General features: G+C 31.8%; 4 protein-coding genes across 6 annotated transcripts in view; 1 reads left to right on the forward strand and 3 right to left on the reverse strand.

The window, feature by feature from the left end:
• The window catches only part of Adck5 (aarF domain containing kinase 5), a 99803-nt gene extending 98222 nt beyond the window's left edge, over positions 1 to 1581 (reverse strand). For both annotated transcript variants that reach the window (XM_074171868.1, XM_074171864.1), the window contains exon 1: positions 1441 to 1581. The gene's annotated coding sequence lies outside the window, so the exon portion shown is untranslated. The remainder of the gene's footprint in view (positions 1 to 1440) is intronic.
• wrm1 (wurmchen 1 transmembrane protein) overlaps positions 1 to 13868 on the reverse strand; it is a 140560-nt gene extending 126692 nt beyond the window's left edge. The window contains exon 1 of the mRNA XM_074171871.1: positions 13856 to 13868. The gene's annotated coding sequence lies outside the window, so the exon portion shown is untranslated. The remainder of the gene's footprint in view (positions 1 to 13855) is intronic.
• LOC111511909 (uncharacterized protein F13E9.13, mitochondrial) lies at positions 1357 to 11520 on the forward strand. Of its 2 annotated transcripts, none has more exons than XM_023167981.2 (5): positions 1357 to 1515; positions 5260 to 5342; positions 5404 to 5544; positions 6038 to 6237; positions 11192 to 11520. In XM_023167981.2, exons 1-5 carry the CDS (start codon positions 1431 to 1433, stop codon positions 11508 to 11510), a joined length of 828 nt encoding a protein of 275 aa, XP_023023749.2. In that variant the 5' UTR covers positions 1357 to 1430; the 3' UTR covers positions 11511 to 11520. The 2 variants fall into 2 exon arrangements, with proteins under 2 accessions (XP_023023749.2, XP_023023750.2); XM_023167982.2 differs by lacking the exon at positions 1357 to 1515 and adding an exon at positions 2541 to 2692.
• RhoGEF4 (Rho guanine nucleotide exchange factor 4) lies at positions 11500 to 18332 on the reverse strand. Its single transcript, XM_023167975.2, has 4 exons — positions 17428 to 18332; positions 15014 to 15200; positions 14399 to 14955; positions 11500 to 12758 (listed from the first exon to the last, which is right to left on the reverse strand). Exons 1-4 carry the CDS (start codon positions 18055 to 18057, stop codon positions 12462 to 12464), a joined length of 1671 nt encoding a protein of 556 aa, XP_023023743.2. The 5' UTR covers positions 18058 to 18332; the 3' UTR covers positions 11500 to 12461.
• Between the last annotated feature and the right edge of the window lie 2648 nt (positions 18333 to 20980).

Consider the following 20980-nt stretch of genomic DNA (forward strand, 5'->3'; position numbering starts at 1 on the left):
CTATTTTGGGTTGGAGTGGACTTCATGAAGGAAAGATGACAGGTATTCGGGACTAAAGAAAACAGGGAGATAAGATTATTTTTTATATTTTTGTTTTAAATTCATTGTGAATTACTATAATTCTCAAGTTATTTATTGTAAGCTGTTGTTGATAAATTGTTGTTGATGGAGAACATTGTATGAGTACCTTTGCACATATTTCATAAATGAAAATTTATAAAAACTACGATGAAGCAGACAAATCAGAGAAAGTAGGTATAGAGGAAACAGAGTTCTCGTATAAGAATTGTTATCTGAGAAGTGTTTCAGAAAAAGCTCGTGTGATGAAGACTGAAATCCTACCATTAGTAAAAAATACGAAATGATCAAGAAAGAAAGGCCAAAACTAAATATGAAGAAGCCAGCAAAGTTCCACAACTATGCTTGAGGGCAAACATACTGCAAAACAGCCAAATGATATAAATGTAAAACATCCTGTATTTACCTATTTTGGGTTGGAGTGGACTTCATGAAGGAAAGATGACAGGTATTCGGGACTAAAGAAAACAGGGAGATAAGATTATTTTTATATTTTTGTTTTAAATTCATTGTGAATTACTATAATTCTCAAGTTATTTATTGTAAGCTGCTGTTGATAAATTGTTGTTGATGGAGAACATTGTATGAGTACCTTTGCACATATTTCATAAATGAAAATTTATAAAAACTACGAGGAAGCAGACAAATCAGATAAAGTAGGTATAGAGGAAACAGAGTTCTCATATAAGAATTGTTATCTGAGGAGTGTTTCAGAAACAGCTCGAGTGATGAAGACTGAAATCCTACCACTAGTAAAAAATACGAAATGATCAAGAAGGAAAGGCTAAAATTAAATGAGAAGAAGCCAGCAAAATTTTACAACAACTATGCTTCAGGGCAAACATACTGCAGAACAGCTAAATGATATGAATGTATAACATCCTGTATTTACCTATTTTGGGTTGTAGTGGACTTCATGAAGGGAAGATGGCAGGTATTCGGGGCTAAGGAAAACGAGGAAGTGAGGTTATTGTTATATCTTTGTTTTAAATTAATTGTAAATTACTATAATTCTAAAGTTATTTATTGTAAGCTGATGTTGATAAATCGTTTCAGTTGCAAGGGATTATAATTCTTGAAGCCAATCTTGGGAAATATATTGGTTATTCACAAATATTTTCAATAAGAATATGTATTATTTTATTATTTAGGTATTACCAACCTGAGACGTGAAAGTTGACTGTGATAAGTGGTTACAAATTGGATTAAGCAGACTGAAGAGATAGAATCCAAAGATATAATAGAAACCCCTTTAAAAAAATGATAACTCCGTCACTGAAAGGGTCGAGGCCTTAATTATCTTTTTTATTTGATAGATTCCATTACAAGTGTTTGTTAAATCCAAGAAAATTATGAACTCACCATTAAAGCTATATAATAGATTATTTCGTCGAAAATGTTCTATAATTGGAATGATTCACGTGCCGGCTCTCCCAGGTACTTCTATAGATCACTTTACACTATATTTATAATCCCTAAACGATATGCCTACTAATATCTGCATGCAAATAGCCACTGGGATCTGGATATATGTACATTTATTTAAATACAAATTACATGACAATTAAGTGGAATATATGGATTGCCTGACATGTGACACTGCTTATTGGTTATGCTAATTATTCAGGTGCTATGGTCCAACTAAAATCCACGTAAATCGTACAAAGTTTACTTCTTTGTTTTCGCATTATCAGAAACTCTAAATAAAAAATTATTAGACTGATATAAAAAAGTTTAAAGAATTGTCGCGATTGCAACATACTAAAATACATATCCATCAGTTTGTTTTTTTATAATATTGTCAGGTGACAATATTAGATATACAAAAACAATTTGAAAGTGTGAGAATTACGCCTGTCACTTTATGTAAGGTAAATTAGTACTATACCAATGGTGTACTCTTTGACTTTACTGTAATGAATTGATATGTAATCCCATATCTCGATTAACATCAACAAAGAAAAAATAACCTTCCCCTCTGAAGATAGATACTATCTATCTAAAGAATAGCGTGAAACGCAAACTTTATTACTAGAAATTTATTTCAGGTTTTATTATATCTATATGAAGTTTCATTTGTAAATACTATTATAAAATGTGCCCATACCATCGAATATACCAAGATGCTTGGAGCCCTCCCTATGTAAAATATTTTGACGAAAAGACTCGACCTACTGCATTCTTGATTCTTCATAAAAAGTATACCGTACTTATCTATAGACAAATGATTCGGCACCTTCGACATTACATTCTCAGAGGCGAAAAGCCCACGCCAATGTTTACATTTGAAAACGATTTTTTTCCATCTATCAAAGTTGGTTCAATGTCATGTTTCGTGCCGGTAAATTATGACAAAACAAAAGCGAATTGGTAACATCAAGGTTTCTATGCTTCTTTCCCCATATCCACAGTACAATATAAGAACTGTGGCATAGTATTTTAGCATGATACTTGTGATTGTGGTACAAGGACACAAATCGTTCATCTGATATACTCACAGAACTCATAATTATATCTTACGACTAGAACGCGTTTGAAATATGGTGGATTGACAAATCGTATAAATCGCTGAAACACTGTAATGATTCATTCACAGTGGCGGCAGGAAAAATGGGTAATATTATCCTAGTAATGCATTTTCTTTCCTCTTGTCTTCGAATTAACACATTTTTTAACGAAATATTTCGATATTTACGATAGATGGAAAATATTTCATAATGAGCTTATGTTGCGACCTCTCTGCATACTTTCAAAGCAAAACTTTGGTGAAACCTTTGTATTTACTTATACAAAGGTGAAACTTATTCTTCAAATTATTAAAATCATTTTTATATCCATATTTATTACTACCACGATCATTAATTAATTGACCCAACCAATATGGATGTTTTTTTCACAAGCTAACTCAGATTTAAAAGAATAAACAAAATCGATTCGGAATTGACAGAGATATTGAAATTTTTTCAAAGATCTTTGAAATCGGGTTTTTTGCGAAAAACTTTACAGCATCATACAGTTTAAATATTCCACTAGTTTTCGTAAAAAAATCAGTCATTAACAAAGGGGTGCCGAATTTTGAAAAAAATCTCAGCTCCTGATCGAGCTGGAACATTCTTTTTTTTGAAATGTGTGAGATTTTGCTAGACATAAGTATCTGTTGGTGGCAACTCGATATTGTGAAAATTTGCGATGTGCAAAAAACACGCTCTGAAAATAACACATTTTTTTAGGTCCATTTTGGGGACTACAAAATTTTAAAAAAATAATGCACCGCGTTGAAGACCATACAATTTAGGATGTTTGGGGGACTCAATTTCAACGATACGTTTTGCTGTTTATTTGCGAACATTCGCAATATCTGGCATGGAAATGATTACAGTGAAATGATAAACTGTAATAAATATAAAGAAATATGGGAATTGACCTTCAAACTTTACTAAAGTTTTTATAATAGGTGTATTTTGATCGTATTTCCGTCAAGTTATTCGTCATTTCTGCTCGATAAAAACATGTGGAGCAGATAATATTTTTTGGAGGGAATGGCTCAATGTGGAATAATATTAGTAAAAACAAAACGTACTGTATATTCCCGAAAGATATTGTAGCATGATAAAAAATTCATGCTCAAAAAATGCAATTATTGGAATTATAAATAATTCTCTTCCTGTTTATGAAAAAAATAATATACTAAAAACTGATGAATTTTCATCGTAAAACTAGAGAGAAAATTAACTATTATGATAAAAAAACTAGGTAGTTTTAATTTGATTCCCAGTTCGACCGTCTAAGGGCAAATCAAATAAATTTCAAAGCATCATAACAATGAAGTAATAAAAGATTCAAGTTAATTTCAATGTAGTTATTATCTCTGTTAAAACAGTGCTTAAAACAGTAGCCTTTGAATAGATTTTCAGTCAGTCTAAGATTAATCTAGAACCCAATATTATGATTATTTGGGTGATTACCTTATGAATAGGTATTGCATATTTGACTTATCTTGATAATTCATTTTGTCAGAAGAATCAAAAAACCTTTTCTGTCTTATGGTTTGATCCAATTAGTAACTGAACCCACTCAAGTTACAAATGATTCTGAAACTTTGACTTTATCCTCTATTTCATTTTTAATTTATCTGTCTAGGTGCATGCAGCACCTAATATATTTTATCATCGAGTCCCAGGCACTTTGCTGTATGGGTCGGATCTTTCATACACTGATGAGAGGTAATACCTCGAAACCGGTTTGTAGGTGATCTACTCGCATAATTTCAGCATGGTCCTGCTGCTGCTGAAAGAAATATCTACGAGATTAACCTCTGTGAGGTATCTTACATAGATGCCTGCCACATATAAATCGATATCTATGTGTGGTATTAGCCGGGAAAGTAGTTGTTTTCTGGCAGGCATTTACCAGAACCTACTGTGTAGGTAGTTTCGTAGAGGTGAATATATCGAGATTTTATTTGGAAATATTCACTTTCTTATAAGAATTCTGAAGAAGCTAATACCTTTGACAATTTTGTCTCTAGACAACCTAAATTGAAGTAGTTCTAATCACAACCTATACTCTAACTTTCCTAATTTTAATTTATTAATTACTTCTGACTTAACTGTTTAACTCTTTGGATAATAAATGTAACTAGCATGACATTTGAATGTCAAAATACCTGAAAGTAAAACTGAAACTATTGCTCGTTTTTCTTAATTTTATAAAAACATTGTTATGTAGTGACTGATAGGATTCCTGATGCATTAAAGTTAGCGTAAGTATCCCTATTCAAGAAGTGGCAGGTACTATTATAGCAACTGCATAATATACTGACGGTGTTCCCCAAGGGAGTGCTTTAGGTCCCTTGTTTTTTATATTATATATCCATACATTAAATTGTTTATTGATTCTAGTGCAAGAGCCTCATATAATTTCAATTTAATTAAATCAGCGCAACTACAAAAACTTCGGAATCGATGAACACGAATAATTCTAAGATGCTATCGTTGTACACCTCTCGATAGTATGTAAACAGTGCGAGAGAATTCAAAAGAAAATGGAGAAAACTGAATTCTAGACTTCACGAAATCAGTCGATTCTGATAACTAGCACTACAAAAAATGTATTAAAAAATCATAATACCTACGTGAAAGTTTTGTTTTTTTGGTCAATTGAAAAAATATTCGTTTACAGGAAGTCCCTTATTTTCTGGTTCCATTGATAGAATTGTGTCTAAAGCTTGTCAAGAAACCGAGATATACCTCAAAAATGATATTGTAAGTTCTCCACTCAAACTTTTCAGTTTGTTCATGTTTAAATTTGTTAATTCTATTTCAGGACGGGCTGATAGTTGAGAATATGCACGACATTCCGTACATACAGTCCAAACATTTTGGTCCAGAAGTAACAGCTACATTAACGAGAATATGCTCTGAACTAAGAAAAATCATTCCCAATACTACACCATTTGGAATTCAGGTATATATTAGTTACTAATCAGGTTATTAAATTCAAAAGGGCAATAATCGTAGGCGCAGAATGGATCTAACCTTTTCTTTTTGAAGGAAAGAAAATTTGAATATAGAAGTACTTGCGATTTTTTCAAAAACTGTAATGTGTAAGTACTTAACTTTGTCATTTGGAAACTATAGATGCTGCTTATATTTTGATAGGGCTTTAGAACTGAAATAATTAATCCTTGTATTGCCGGGTGCTATTTCTAAGCAGACTGGTTCATTCACCATATAATATTGGTATTTTCTTTTGTATCACTTTATCTTCCTGAAGTTATCAATACATCTATTTTCTAGAACGAACTGTGCATCACAATTATAGAACCTCACTCTGTGGATCTGAATATATTCTGTACTGAATGAGCTTTTTTTTCTATGTGATGCATTTTTATGGTTGGAAAAATTCTCTTTTATATAGTGGTTCAATCAAATTTTTGTTGTAACAAATGTTTTTGCAGGTTTTATCAGGTGGGAACAAGGAAGCACTAGCCATAGCAAAAGCATGTTCTATGAACTTCATTAGAGCCGAGGGATACGTTTTCAGTCACATAGGTGATGAAGGCTTTACAGATGCAAATGCGGGAGTGTTACTGAGATACAGAAAACAAATAGAAGCAGAAAATGTTTTGGTATTCACCGATATCAAGAAAAAACACAGGCAAGTTCCTAAGAAGAAATCATACAAAATGCCTCATATATGTGTCAATAACATTTTTCAATTTTATTCAACCAATCTTCATCTGCGGATGCTTTAGAGGCAGCAGCCCCGCCTACTCTCACCCAGTTATTATTCATATCCGTTATGTTTGCCCCTTAGATGTAAGGGACAATAGATTTAAGATCCGAGTTACAAACGACCTTCACCCATCTACTCAATAGATGGAAAAGTATTTTACATGAAGATTGGCAAGTTAAAAAATAAATAGCGAATGTGATTATTCATATCTGTTATGTTTGCCCATTAGATGTAAGGGACAATAGATTTAAGATAGTTTAAGATCCGAGTTAGAAACGACCTTCACCCATGTACTCAATAGATGGAAAAGTATTTTACATGAAGATTGGTAAGTTAAAAATAAATAGCGAATGTTTTGAGAATATTTGTTTATTGCACAAATTTTATACCAATCAAGAGAATATACCAATGTTGGGTTGGCTATTATTTCGTGGCGTAACTATTGGGTTGAGTATAACCAGGTAAGTCAATACCTGTCTGTTCAATAAATCAATATATATCAAAATGAGTGCTGCTTTATCACAAACGCGATGATATAAGGTTGCTTACGAAAAATTTGAACAATGGCTAGCGAACTTGTGACAAAGAATTTCAAGAGACCAGTAAATACTCAGAATTATTTTGTATCATCAAAAATAATTGAAGTAATTATCAAAGACAGAATAACGAGCTTTTTGGAAAACAGAAAACATCTCGATGACCACCAATATGGATTTCGGTCGCTCAGATCAACTTCACAAGCTGTTACTGAGATAGTTCACTCAATAGCAAAAAATCTATGAGTAGGGATACATACATGTGCAATCTTATGCGACTTGTCGAAAGTCTTCGACAGAGTATCACATGGCATCCTATTAGAAAGCTCCATAAATACGGGATACATGGACCAGCTCTTCGACTCATTGAAACATTCATTATGAACAGAAAATAATACATATCCTACAATAATGTGACTTCCAGGACCATACAAATCAAACATGTTGTGCCTCAGGGTTCAGTCCTGGGGCCACTGTTGTTTATAATCTTTATGAATGATCTGCCAACCTTCTTAGAAATCGCAGATGTATTTATGTACGGAGACGACTCAACTTTCTTAATCAGAAGCAGGAATTTAAAAGAGATCGATAGAATTTCAGGTGAGACACTGTCACAAGGTGAAGTTTATTTCAACGCAAATATTTTATCCTTGAATAAAAACAAAACTAAAGAAATAACTTTCTCAAAAAATACAGCAGATGATTCATCAGTCAAAATACTAGGATTTCACATAAATTCCAACCTGAAGTGGAATGAACACTACGTATACTACGGTATGGTTAACTGCCACTACGGGAAGTAAAATTTACAAGTACAATACCCGCAATAAAGAATTGTATAGACTACCTCGAGTGAACTACACTAAAACAATGAAGCAGACTGACTATCTGCCAATTAAACTATATAACCTTATACCGGTGGATTGGAAGACATTCACTACAAAAAAATTGAAACACTATTTAAAAAAATCACTTCTTGTAAATCCACTTTATAATATTGAAGATGTTTTCTCCCATATATGGACTTAATATTTATAGAGTTTCTACGATTATCTCATTTTTACAGAATTTACTACTTATTTCTACATAGCTTTACAAATTTTATATACAATTTTAAATTACTACACCTCAGTCTTGACTTACCTACACAATTATGTTGTGAATCTATCTCATAAACATTTTTGTAATTTTGAAAAGTCAATAAATATCTTATCTTATTCACTGACGGTAGACTCGAGAATGGAATCTAGAATCCAGGCATTTTGGCCTTTCATCGACGGCAGAAAAAATGATGTGCCTCCTAGAAGTTAATTTTTATGAAATGTTTTATTTGTATCATTGAATGAAAATATCCTCATAAATAATGTACAGAAAGTCGCATAAATCATATATTTTTTGGCTGATTCACTCAACGAAAATTCTTTAAAGAAATATTAAAGAAAGAAAGAAAGAAATTTATTCATTTATGGACCAACTACATGGTATCGAACATGTCAACTTATACTTATAAATATGTAAACAAACAAACATGTAAATATACATTCAATACATATAAACATAGGACCATAAAATACAGATATATATACATATATGTGTAAATAAAAATGTAAAAACGTATAGATGTACAAGTGTAAAAATGTAAGATTAAAACATAAAAGAATAAGATTATTTACACACAGATATCCACAAAAACTCAAGCAGCGAAATACTCTTGTAATGTATAATAAGATTTAGCCAATAAGAAATCTTTCAGTGATTTTTTTAATTCGATAGTATTACAGGCCTTCATTAGATTAGGGAGTTTATTATATATTTTTACCCCAGCTTAAGTTGGCGATTTTTCAAATGCGGATGTTCTGTGAGTCATTGTTAATAAATTTGAAGCATTTCTAGTGCAATATTGATGGTGGTAATTGTTTTTTATTAGTTCATTTTCATGCTTTTTAATGTGTAAGCAACTTTTATAAATATAAATGCAGCAAACTGTCATAATCTTTTTACTCTTAAAAATTTCCCTGCAAGAATCACGTGGCTTCATGTTAAACATCATTCTAACAATTCTTTTTTGTGTAACAAATATCCTATTTATTTCTGTAGCATTTCCCCATAACGTGATGTGAAAAGATAGTGCAGTATATTCTCATGAAGTTCATACCTCAATTGCAGAATTGCGAAGTATGACTTGGATAGTTTTTTAGATAAACCTTCAATATGCTCAGACCATGAGAGTGATTTATCAATCATTACACCCAGAAACTTAGTGGAGTTATGTGTCTGTAGGACTTTACTATCGATCAAATTGTCCTTATTGAAATATATAATTTTCGTTTTCTGTGCATTTAGCATCAGTTTATTGGAATGACAATATTTTGTCATTTCACTAATACAGAGTTCGACCGATGAAATCATATCCTCCATAGATGACTCAGCTATAGCAAATGTTGTGTCATCAGTAAAATTTATTAGATAAAAGCGCCTATCGACATTAATTGGGAAGTCATTGAGAAATAGTAAGAAAAGCAATGGTCCCAGAATTGAACCTTGCGCTACTCCAACATCAACTGAATATCTTTCTGACTCAACACTATCTATTTCTACATGAATGAAATGATCCAGTCAAGAATATTTCCTCTAATGCCAATATTATACAGTTTGGAAGCCATAAACACTTTATCAATACAGTCGAAAGCTTTAGACAAGTCAAAGAAAATTCCTGCCACGTGCTTCCTATTGTCCATATTCCTAGATATGAAATCAACAAAAAGGGTAGTAGCAGATTCAGTTGACCTGCCCATGCGAAATCCATGTTGAGAATCAGATAAAATTTTATGACTTATTAAAAAATTCATTAGTCTATTGTACATTAGTCTTTCTAAAATTTTTGAAAAAATACTGAGAAGACTAATTGGTCTATAATTATCAATTTCTGATCTATTACCACTTTTATGTATGGCGATCACTTTACTCAATTTCAGCACATCTGGAAATTCACCTGTTTCAATAGACATATTGATCAGGTCAGTTAGGGGTTGCACCACACTAATGGAAACTAGTTTCAAAACATTGGGAAATACATTATCAGGTCCTGATGCCGTTTTACTTTTGAGGTTGAATATTGTTGATTTGACCTCTTCGGTTGTGGCGGGTTCGAAGAAAAAGGTATTTTGTTGCATTTCACCAGTGGTGCAGCTTTGAGACATGTCAACTCCAGAATATTCGTCAATTTTGTTTTTTATATTAGTGGAGAAATGTTCGCCAAAACAATTAGCTACTGAGACGGGATCAGTAAATGTGGTATCATTTATTGTAAGTGTTATACCGCTATTATTTTTTGGACTTCTGCCTAATTTTGTGTTGACTTCCTTCCAAATTTGTTTTGATTTGTTACTGGCTTTAACAATGTTTTCGTTAATGCTAGCCCGTTTAGCATCGCTTATAAGTTTTCTATAATTATTCTATAATTAAAAAGCTAACGTATGTCGAAAATTACAAAAACCATTCAAAAAGGTGGTGAACTACTCTTACTGTCAGCCAAGAATAAAATACAATTTTTCATTATTTCTCGATTGTTTCAAAGGTTTATTTTGTTAAAAAATACGTTTCCTAACCCGAAAATGTCAAACTATTGACATATTCGATAGGAAATTTGATTCTCAACAAAAAATAGTATTCATATTAAAATGATGTTGAGTATCATCATAGGCCTGCATTTTAAAATGTTTGGAACTGTCAGCATCCCACAAACATCCCTGAATTCTGTAAAATGTATTTTCATGATTCAAAAACTGTTAAATTTTTTGTGAACCCATACCACAATACCCCATAAAATGTATTTCATGAATAATTATCTCGAAGGCTTCGGAGTAATTTAAGCTACTGAAGCTATGACATGTCACTACCTGTATTTCAGACAATGTTATGTAACCTGTGTCAACCAGGAAAATGTACTAGGTATAGTAGGGATCCTGAAGTCCTTCTGACATTACAGTGAAATAGTGAACCTGTTTACTTATGTGTTTGTGCACACCTTTATAAAATTATTTTGAAAGTGCAGAAGAATATTGGCAGACCAGACCTAAAAATGTACCCCTTTCAATTCAATCAATAAAATTCTAGATTTTTTTGAGACTAAACAGTCTCAAGGAAATCTAGAAGATACCTTGGATGTACCGATTACTGAAAAATTGATTTATCAAAAAATCTCATAAAATATTCATTGCCTGACTTTACATAAATGAAAATCACATTTGCCAATGTTGTAGTTATTGCTTGCCATGGAACTATAAAATGTTTGTTTTCCCCCCCTCTCTCTTTTTCATCAATTTTCATTATTGTTTCAGTTCACATGCAATAACAGGAGATATTTCGCTTGTTGACACTGCTAAGGCAGCAGAGTTTTTCCTTTCTGACGGGGTTATCCTTACAGGAACAGCTACAGGTGAGCCTGTCGATGCTCAAGAATTGCAACAACTGAAAAATAGCACATCGTTGCCAGTACTCGTTGGATCCGGAATTACCTATGATAACCTGGAGAATTACACCTCAGCAGATGGTCTCATAATCGGATCCTACTTCAAAAAAGACGGCCGATGGTTTAATGAACTGGACGAAAACAGGATAAAAATGTTTATGAGGAAAATTGCAACAATTAAAAATTGATAAAAATATATTCATAGAATTTGTTTGACATACATCTACAACATATAAAATTTCTAAATTGAAAGTCTTACACGTTTCTCAATGGAATCATCATCACAAGTCGAGTTTTTTCCTTGTTAAAGAAATTATACAATAAAAATATTTGAGAATCTTGATTATGGATAATGAATAACATATGTTGGAACTACGGTAACTCAACCATAACAAAATTTTTATATTTATAATCATGAAATTCAATTCATTGAATTCATATAGAAATAGCTTTGACTTTATTTTGGGAGGAATAACTTACCGATACAGCATCAACATTTTTGAAGTCTATATACTGTTTTTATAGCTTATAATCCACATATAATGAAAATTATTTTGAGAAAAAAGGTTGCTTTGAAAATGAAACCCGAGTGGTACATTGTTTGGTATCTCAAATTTAAATTTTCAGTATCTTTATCATTACGTGATAATACACAAAAACACTACTTCCAGAGAGCTGTAAACTGAGTTAAAATGTTCAATTGAACTCAAAAGTACACTTTTTACAATTGATTCACTGTAAATTAACAGCTGTGCTATTATACTAATTGAATTGAATGTAAGCAATCTATTTTATTGCATATTTTAGTTATGCATCAAAGGTTCCTATAAATTATAATTATTTTTTACACCTTCTTTATTGATTTCCCTCTTAACCATTGGTTGAGATAACACTCAACATGATTCAGTGAATGACATATTTACATGTTGCATCAAAGTAAAAACAGCAAATGAATCATATTTGGTCTACCTGTTTTAGTTACCAATTAATACCTGGAAGATATATATTGATAACTAATTTCTTCCATGACAAAACTTGAAACCTATATCAAATTGAAAGTGAAATGCGAACAAAATAAATTGTTATCAATTACAAATTTTGTAAAGTTTTTCACTGTTTTACCGAGCAGTTCAATACAGCTATTTTTTAAAACCAAGCAATCTTTTTATGGAAGTTCTAACTCCTCCTAAAAACTCGCCAACTTTAACGCCAAAGTCACTGGTATTTGATCTTCCGAACACAAATACTTCTTTTGATAACTCAGGAGTCCTGGAAACTTCTACAGCTTGACTGTTCACGGGTTTTATTGAATTTCCACCGTCAGTACAGTTCTCATCCAATTGACACTTACTGGAAACGGCTGTTCCTAAAAGTAACCTATCCAAAGGTCTTCTTTTAGACAAATAAGCAGGTCTGCTATACTCTGGTTCATATTCCTAGAATATAAAACATACATGATTATCCAATCATTATACAAGAAATATAATGATCTGAAGTTGGTGCGTACTAGCTCAATGCATACCTAGAGATTATACCATAAAAACACACAAACAAATTTAGAACAAAATTTTATTGATAAAGTTAGCCTCCCGAGAAAAAGATTTTGAATGATTTGTTTTTTCACAAAAATTCAATGCCTGAAAACATTCTTCCTCATTTTTTAAAATGAAACTGAAATTAATTTCACTTCATTATTGATCCTGAGTAAACCTAGTTGATGATGTAAACTTGTTTGTTGATAATTTTACCAAGGAGGTTTTCAATATATGATTACATTTTTGTTCAACAACAGTCCTATGAAAGGTAGAACTGGGACCTCTGGCGTATAATAAATCCAAAACAAGCACTGTTCCTAAATACCAGAACTGTGACACACTTTTCGAGTGGACTCTTCATCTTTTCAAGATGCCAACTTGGTTGGCAGAAGGCGAGTCAAAAATAGTGTTGCAGTTCTGGTAATTGGTAACAGTTTTGGTTTTGAACAGTCTTTATGTTATCATGATTGAGTCTCCCGAACTAATTGCTGATGCATAAATCTATTTTTTAAATCCCCAAAAGGGTTCACCATCTAAATATTTATTGATTGGTCACAAATTTATCTTGATTTTGATGGAGAAGTTCAGTGTTGAAAATAATTCTATTTCTGTTATAATTTCAGCAGCGCTAGGTACCTATTTACTTTTACAACCCAATATTTTTTTAAAGAGCTTTTTAAGGAGAAATCATATAATAAAATACTGAAAAAACCAAGGAAAAACTGTTTCTCAAGTTGCGACTCACCCAGAATTAGAAAAAATAAGATTATGATCAAATTAATATACGATGATGAAAATACAATATTTTAAAAATATCTTCACAATGAAACAGAGTTTTCACTGAAACTGAGGTAGGTTGAATAGGTCAACATTTTGACGTTATTTTTGACATAACTACTAAACCGCTCAGTACAAACCCATATAAATATACTTTTTGAAAGGACTTTTCTGACAAAATTTAAATATGGAAAGCAATATATTTCATTCCAGTTAAAAACCCTAACTTTGAAACGCCAGGCTTCCACTGGATACCCTGTATACTGGAGAATATTTCAGAAGCCTAATGCTTGATGAAAATCCATAATTACATATTGAAAAAACACTTTATTGTGAGATTTTCACTGAACGATTTTACAAAAATGCAAAACATGTTTCGCCATACAATAGCTTCTTCGGGTGTGTAAAGACACGCCAAAGGAACCATTGTATGGCGAAACATAAGTTGTGTTCTTGTAAAATCGTTTAGTGAAAATCTCACAAAAAAGCCTAATGCATTGATATTTAAAATTCTTATATTTAACATTTTTTGACGTCACTCCTTCATCTCAAACTCCCAATGGAAGATCGATGTGACACACTGTATATTAATTTGAAATACAAGAGAAAACTGCTTTTTGGCTTTCTACTTTTCCAACATTCAACAAAAAATGTTTCTCACAGTTTTTCTTTAATGACGGAAAAGAACAAAGCCAGATATCTTCCTTCTCAAAAACAATCTCTCCTAATAATATTTCATTTTCAATTCAAACTAAACTAATTACCAGTTTCCTTTTTTTCAACGGTTTTCCAGGACTAACACCAACTTCGTTATATTCGTGCATATCTTTTCTTTTCACCGGCCTTCTGGAAGAACTGTCTTTTCTCAAAGTTTTTCTATCATTCAAGTGATTCTTGACGCAATTTTTTATTTTCTCAATCCAACTCTTTGTTTCACTAAACTGATCGTGATACAGAATGAGCTCTTCCTCCTGACATTTTATCCTCATACAACCTTTATCCAAGACCTCAAAAACTTGACACTTGCTTAGAGGAAATATGCTTAAACATTTCAAAGAGTTGACTTTGGGCTCATCTTTTTTCATTTTAGTGAATAGAATTATATCATTCATTAGAACAGTATACAGCTTTTCACTAGGGGTATTTTTTGTAGACATTTTGACTAATATGCCTTCTTTTATCAATGTTCTTCCTGGTTTAACTATAATTGGTTCACCACTTCTCAAGAACCTTTGTAGTTCAAGCAATCTCTGCATGTTTTCTTGGTCCTCAACGATTTTATTGATGTGATCTGCAGCATCGTTAATTTTTTCCAAACATTCTGAAATAATGTAAGTCCTTAGTAGAAATTCAAACAAGTTCGGCCAATTAATACTAACCTGTTAAGTTGTCATAATCTTTTTCAGTAGGCTTTGTCAATCTGTGCAATTGTGTCAGCAAGAGCTTATACCTTGGGACCCTTTGAATTGGTGTAATCAGAAGAGCTGACAATTTATTTTGAACTTCAGGTCGTGATTCTTGACTTTCGACAAATTTTGCAAATTGTGGATTTAGAGATCTTGCATTCTGCAATGATACAAGTTAACTTAAAGGAGAAGTTTCTAAGCTGCAGAAATATCCCGAGTAATTGACCATATCGATATAATAACTATATTTTTGAATGGAAGTTTGGAGGAGATATCTATATAATATAGAGCAACCTCCAGGATTTTTTTTCACAACAAAATGTATGATTGAGGTATACACATTTGAGAAGGTAATATTTGGGGTTAGAGCAATCAACTAGATCTTGGAACACTAACATTAATAATTGTTGCTGAAAACTCGTTTTAGTAGATGCTCATATGATCTTTGCACATACGAGAAATATGAGTTAACAAATTGATCATTATTGCTCTTTATGTGGACGATTTCTGTTTTCCAACAATGAAATGAAAACCAACAGGTTAAAGGCACATAGTGAAAAACAAAAGTTTTAAAATACAATGACAATCAGGAAGCTGACAAGTTGGTTTACAATGTGATTTTCTATGATGCAACAAAACACATATGAAACAGATATCCTTGTGTGAGAGAACTGGCCAAGAATGAGGAAATATCAGTAGAATATCTAGCCACCGAAGAAATGCCACCTTATATTTTAACGTTATTCAAGATGAAGCAATTGTTCTGCACTCATAAGATTGGACTCAAAGAAATGGGATAGATTTCAATACATTTCATTTTGATATGACTGGAGTTTCTTCCCAACACCAAGTTGTTATTTTTAACAACTCAACACGTGTTTCGATCACCAAGTAATCCTAAGATTAAACTGTTTGAACAGTTTAATCTTCCTCTTGAAGATGATCACTTGGTGATCGAAACACTTGTCGAGGTGTTGAAAATAACGATTTGGTGGTTCCAAACAGTGTATCACAAGTACATTTCGTTTTATTTGATATGTGTTAGATTGTCATGTATTTTCAAATATTTATAATCTTATTCCACTTTGAATTAAAAAAAAAAATTTGGTTTGGATTTTAAATCTTCTAGTATTAATAATTTTTAGATTTCTATGTTTTTATATTTAAACAAAATTAGAGAATATTTGTATTTTAATGATGTTCACGTCTAATGTTTGGACAAAGATTTCATGCCACGCGCGGATTCATTTCCTAGTGGGTTTTTTTCTGTTTTGTTCATTTTATGATTGGTAGAATTGAAATATGTAATGAAATAGTATGAATAAAACATTATTATTATTATTATATTATTAGTTTTGAAAAAAATCCAATGTCAATTAATACTTATCATATTTTGAATGTATACATCCCGTGTATTTCAATACAGTTCCATATAAAGTATTACTACTGGAGTCAGAGTTACAACAAATAAGACATAAGCAATTTTAGGAAAAAGAAATTGTTTTTGATGAAATAGGTAAATCATGACACAATCATATAAATTGTGTATGTAATAAACTAAAGACAGAAGGGGTTTAGTTCATTTCAAAGTTTTTCTTCTTTTCACAACATGTGAATTAACGCTTATTTTTAAGAAATGGTTCAACTATTAATTCAATTTTTGAGAAATAAAGGTTTTGGCTTTCTACCTCTCCATTTTGATATAAAAAATGTGGAAATTGAGTATTTTTTTTATAATATTATCCGTATTTGGTACTGAAGAGCCGATAAGACAAGTATCTTACGACAAAACATCGGATGTCTACCAGTGACGATGAGAGTGTTTCATGTAAGCGAAATGTTACTTCTTTCATTTATAATGTTGTGTAGGAATCCTGTGAATGATATCTGATTCAATTCCATAACCATAAGAATGTTTGGAATACAAATGGAATAGAGAAAAGTGTTTTTCAAATTGTTTATAATTGACAAATTGACAAATAAATGATGTTATTTGAATTTGTTGTTATAACTGCTCAATTGTTTCATCGGAAATGTCTCTATCTTGTTTACCATCACTAGCTTTTCCCTTCAGAAAATATTCAAAATCTCATTTGTTGTCACTGGAAATATCTTCACTTTTAACTTCATTAAAAAAATCCATTTAAAATGTGTTGAAGTATATTATATTCATTCCACTTTCAGATGTATAATTAAGAATGTTACCTTCAGAATCTGTGAAAATCTGATAAGCAATAAAAAAAATCACAAATACTTGTGGAAGTTTGTCAGACCCACAAGCTCAATATCTCAGAAATAAAATACCACTGTTCACGTTGTAACTCAAGAGAGTCAGAATAGAACTGGATTAATGGAATCTTAAGTAGTCCAAAAACAAATAAACTTACCTGTAGAATGTTCAAGATGTTCTTGAATTCATATGCATATACTGAATACAATTTCAAAAATGGGCCAATTTTGGTAAAGGCTCTAGCTACATTATCAACACCCACATTAAGTTCCTCCAGAAGTTCTTTGTTAACATTATAAATGGTACCAATATTACCAAAAAGCACTTGAAAATCATCTGCTCTCAGAAGTTTTTGTTCTTTTGTTGGTTTCATGAAAAAGTTCATAATAATTTCTAGCTGATGAACATACTTAATTTCACTATTAATAATTTCAAGTATAGACTTTTCCCTTTTAAAATTTCTACTCTCTTCTTCACTCCTTGATTTTATCTCGTCGAGAGCTTCGAAAACTCGTTTTCTTGTTTTTGTTGTTAGAATATTTCGTTCATTTATTATTTTCTTCAGTTCCTGACTGAATTCCATGTTAGCTTGTGGTGTGGCAGGTTCTAATATATTATCATTTGCAGATTTTGCGGATGATACGTTTTTATCATTATACTTACTTTTTTCTTTATTTTCAATGACTGTTCGATTTTTAGCTAGAATAGTTGAATTTAATTGTTCTAGGTTAACAGAACAAGGCCTAGTATTTACTATTTGCTGAATAGATTTTTTAGGTGTTTCCATTATTTCATAATTTCTTTTCAGAGACTTTGTACGATTCCTATTTTCTTCACAGATAACCAATTACTTTTAAAAATTACTGGAACCATTAATTCCATATATTTTCAAATAGGTCAGTATTAACGAGGAAACACAAACAGTAACAATGAAAAATTGATTTTTTTTAGTTCCAATAATTTTAGCTTGTATAACTACACATGACTATATTACCTTAACCGACTGTTACGTTTGAAATGTTTGTGTTCTTTTCTCATTTCAGTGTTGTCTCGGGGTTTTAAGTAAGCTGTGAAGTTACTATGTCAAACTGTGAAATGTAAAATGGCGGGATATTTAAAAAAATATATTTATCAAAAACTTGACATTATTGACTTATTGACAATTTGTGAAATTTGTTATTGAAATTTTTTAATTTGCACTAGGTACTTGAAGTATACACTACGTAATATTTTAAAAACACAAATGACTTTTGTGTGAACAAATTTCACAATTTATGCAAGTAAATTTGTCAATAATTTCAGGTTGTTGATAAATATATCTTTTTTCAAATTTTCCGCCATTTTACGAAGTTTCACAGTTTGACTTGTAGTTTCATGAAACTTCTTAAAACAAGACAACGAAACGAGACAACACTGAACTGTTGTTAGTGTTCTCAACAACAGCTCTCGTTATACTCCTTACTGCATGTATTCCACGTTTGTCGTTCTTAATATTGCGAGTATTTTCAAAGCTATTGCAATCACTACATCGATTTAGGACTGTATACGACACTAGGAGAAATTATTTTTATTTTTATAGTATTCAATGCATGAATATTCGATATTTGGTTTTTTAATGAATTTAATCTGTGATTGCGTTTAAAAATTATTTGAAGACTACATATCAAAGAAATTATGAAATATTCTAATATTCTGACTTGTTGGATATGAGTGTTAGCACATTTTGTTTTGTTAATACAGAAAATGTGTTACAAGTAAGAACACGACAGTTTAATTGAATTATTCCTTTATTTCTTCATTACCCGCCTGGATGAAAATATATAATTTGTATCTGCTACAAATACACCTCTTGAATACATTTAAAAATATACGTACAAAATATTAAACTTTCATAAGATTGCTTGTGGCTTAAGATTGCATACAGTAAATGATATCATGAACATCGTTTTCTTTTCCAAATTCTAAACATATTTTACACTGTGTTTATCTAAACACTTTTTTATGAAATAAGAACAAATATACAGCTTGTCAAATGAAAAGCTTTCTGAATTCCGTTATGGTCCCGCCTACTAGATGTGCGTTCGTTAGAAGACTATGAGAGCGACAGAGAAAGAGAATTCTCGAATATCTTCCTAGATTTGATAAGCTGTATGTGAAAACCAACCTCACGCTAGTTTTGTATCATGATGAATACGTTTCAAATCATAGTTGCTGTGATGTCATCATTTCAACGCCAGAATGAATGTATTTGAATCACAGACAAATACGTTTTGAATACATGAGCGCCAGAAAACGTCTTAAGTGAGTTCAAAAAGTGATTAAGAACTATCCACACGAAAATTTCAACAAGTTAAGAACGGTATTGCTTCGACCAAGTTAAACTGCCTCCAGACGAAGAGAGACGAAGCTCCTATTATGCTATGTAATAGGAGGCGCACTGGTCAAATGCGCCTGGAAGGAAGCAACGACTATAACAAGAGAAGAAGAGGACCCCAAGTTCCCCAAGTTCGCCTGCCAATGTTTAAACTTGTTCTGGTTCTCTGTCCGGACTGTTCTGTTTAAAATCTGGATTTCCGTTAACCAGGTGATCCTAACAGTCAGAAACAGTCACTGTTACAGTTGTATGATGTTGTATTCTGAGTTAAACATTTATTGTTCATTAATAATGATTAACCATGTACATTTACAAAGTCCATTTTTATTAACGACGCATCACTGTTCCTGTCAACCATACTGTTCACTGGTCTTGTCCACGCAACACGGAATATACATAAGATTTGTCCTCTCAATGTGTACTGTTTCGAATCGTCCAAAATCAGTGAGGCAATTTTGAACTGAAAAGCTTAACGCGACAAAATGTTCAGTTTTCAGTTAGGTGACTGTCCGGGTAGAGAACCAGAACAAGCCCATCAATTGAACTAAACTTAATCCTAAGTTACACTATCGTGACAGTCACCCAACTGAATACTGAATATGTTGTCACGTAAACCGTTTCAGTGCACAACTAACTCACTTATTCTGGACGATTGGAAACAGTACGAACTAAGAACCAGAACAAACTTTCAATGAAAGAAGTGTACGGAATTTCGTGTAGTTGATTTGAATTATTCCATTTCCCAAGACTGGCCATAACTGTAAAAATCCCACCATCTACAAGGAATTCTGTCACTGACTTGTCAACTTTTAGTCAAAGAATGTCTTTAATAGGCACATCAATATGACTTCACTCAGCATTGTTCGTACAACCATGCCTTGTTTCAAGTAATTTTGCTGTTGGTTTTCATTTTCACATACCACTTCTAAAAGAAGCACATTCAATAATAAATAATAATAATAATAATAAACGCCTTTTATTGTCATTCTAGAACAGTACATAATTGGGTCATTCACTGTTGGCGAAGTCTAGCTCAAAGCTATTCTACTCAACCAACAGAGGGACACAGCCCAAGAAAAGAAATATATATATATATATACAGAGTGACCCATTTGAAAGCGGGCCACCTCTCTAAAACTGTTATTTATTATCCGATTCAGAAGTTTTTTTTTTCAATAGATAGAGCGTCAATAGTTCTATTAGAGTGCTGTGAAGTCGAAATATAAATGAAATTTTCAAGGCCTACTTCGAATTTTTTTCAAGGTCAAAAATCCAAAAAACATACTAGCGATTTTTTTATATGAAATTTGACGACGCCACTGGATTTGTGATGCTT

Source organism: Leptinotarsa decemlineata, unplaced genomic scaffold, assembly GCF_025532065.1.
Source record: "Leptinotarsa decemlineata unplaced genomic scaffold, Ldec_3_MD MMD2_tig00000035_RagTag_RagTag, whole genome shotgun sequence".
Classification (NCBI taxonomy): Eukaryota; Metazoa; Arthropoda; class Insecta; order Coleoptera; family Chrysomelidae; genus Leptinotarsa; species Leptinotarsa decemlineata.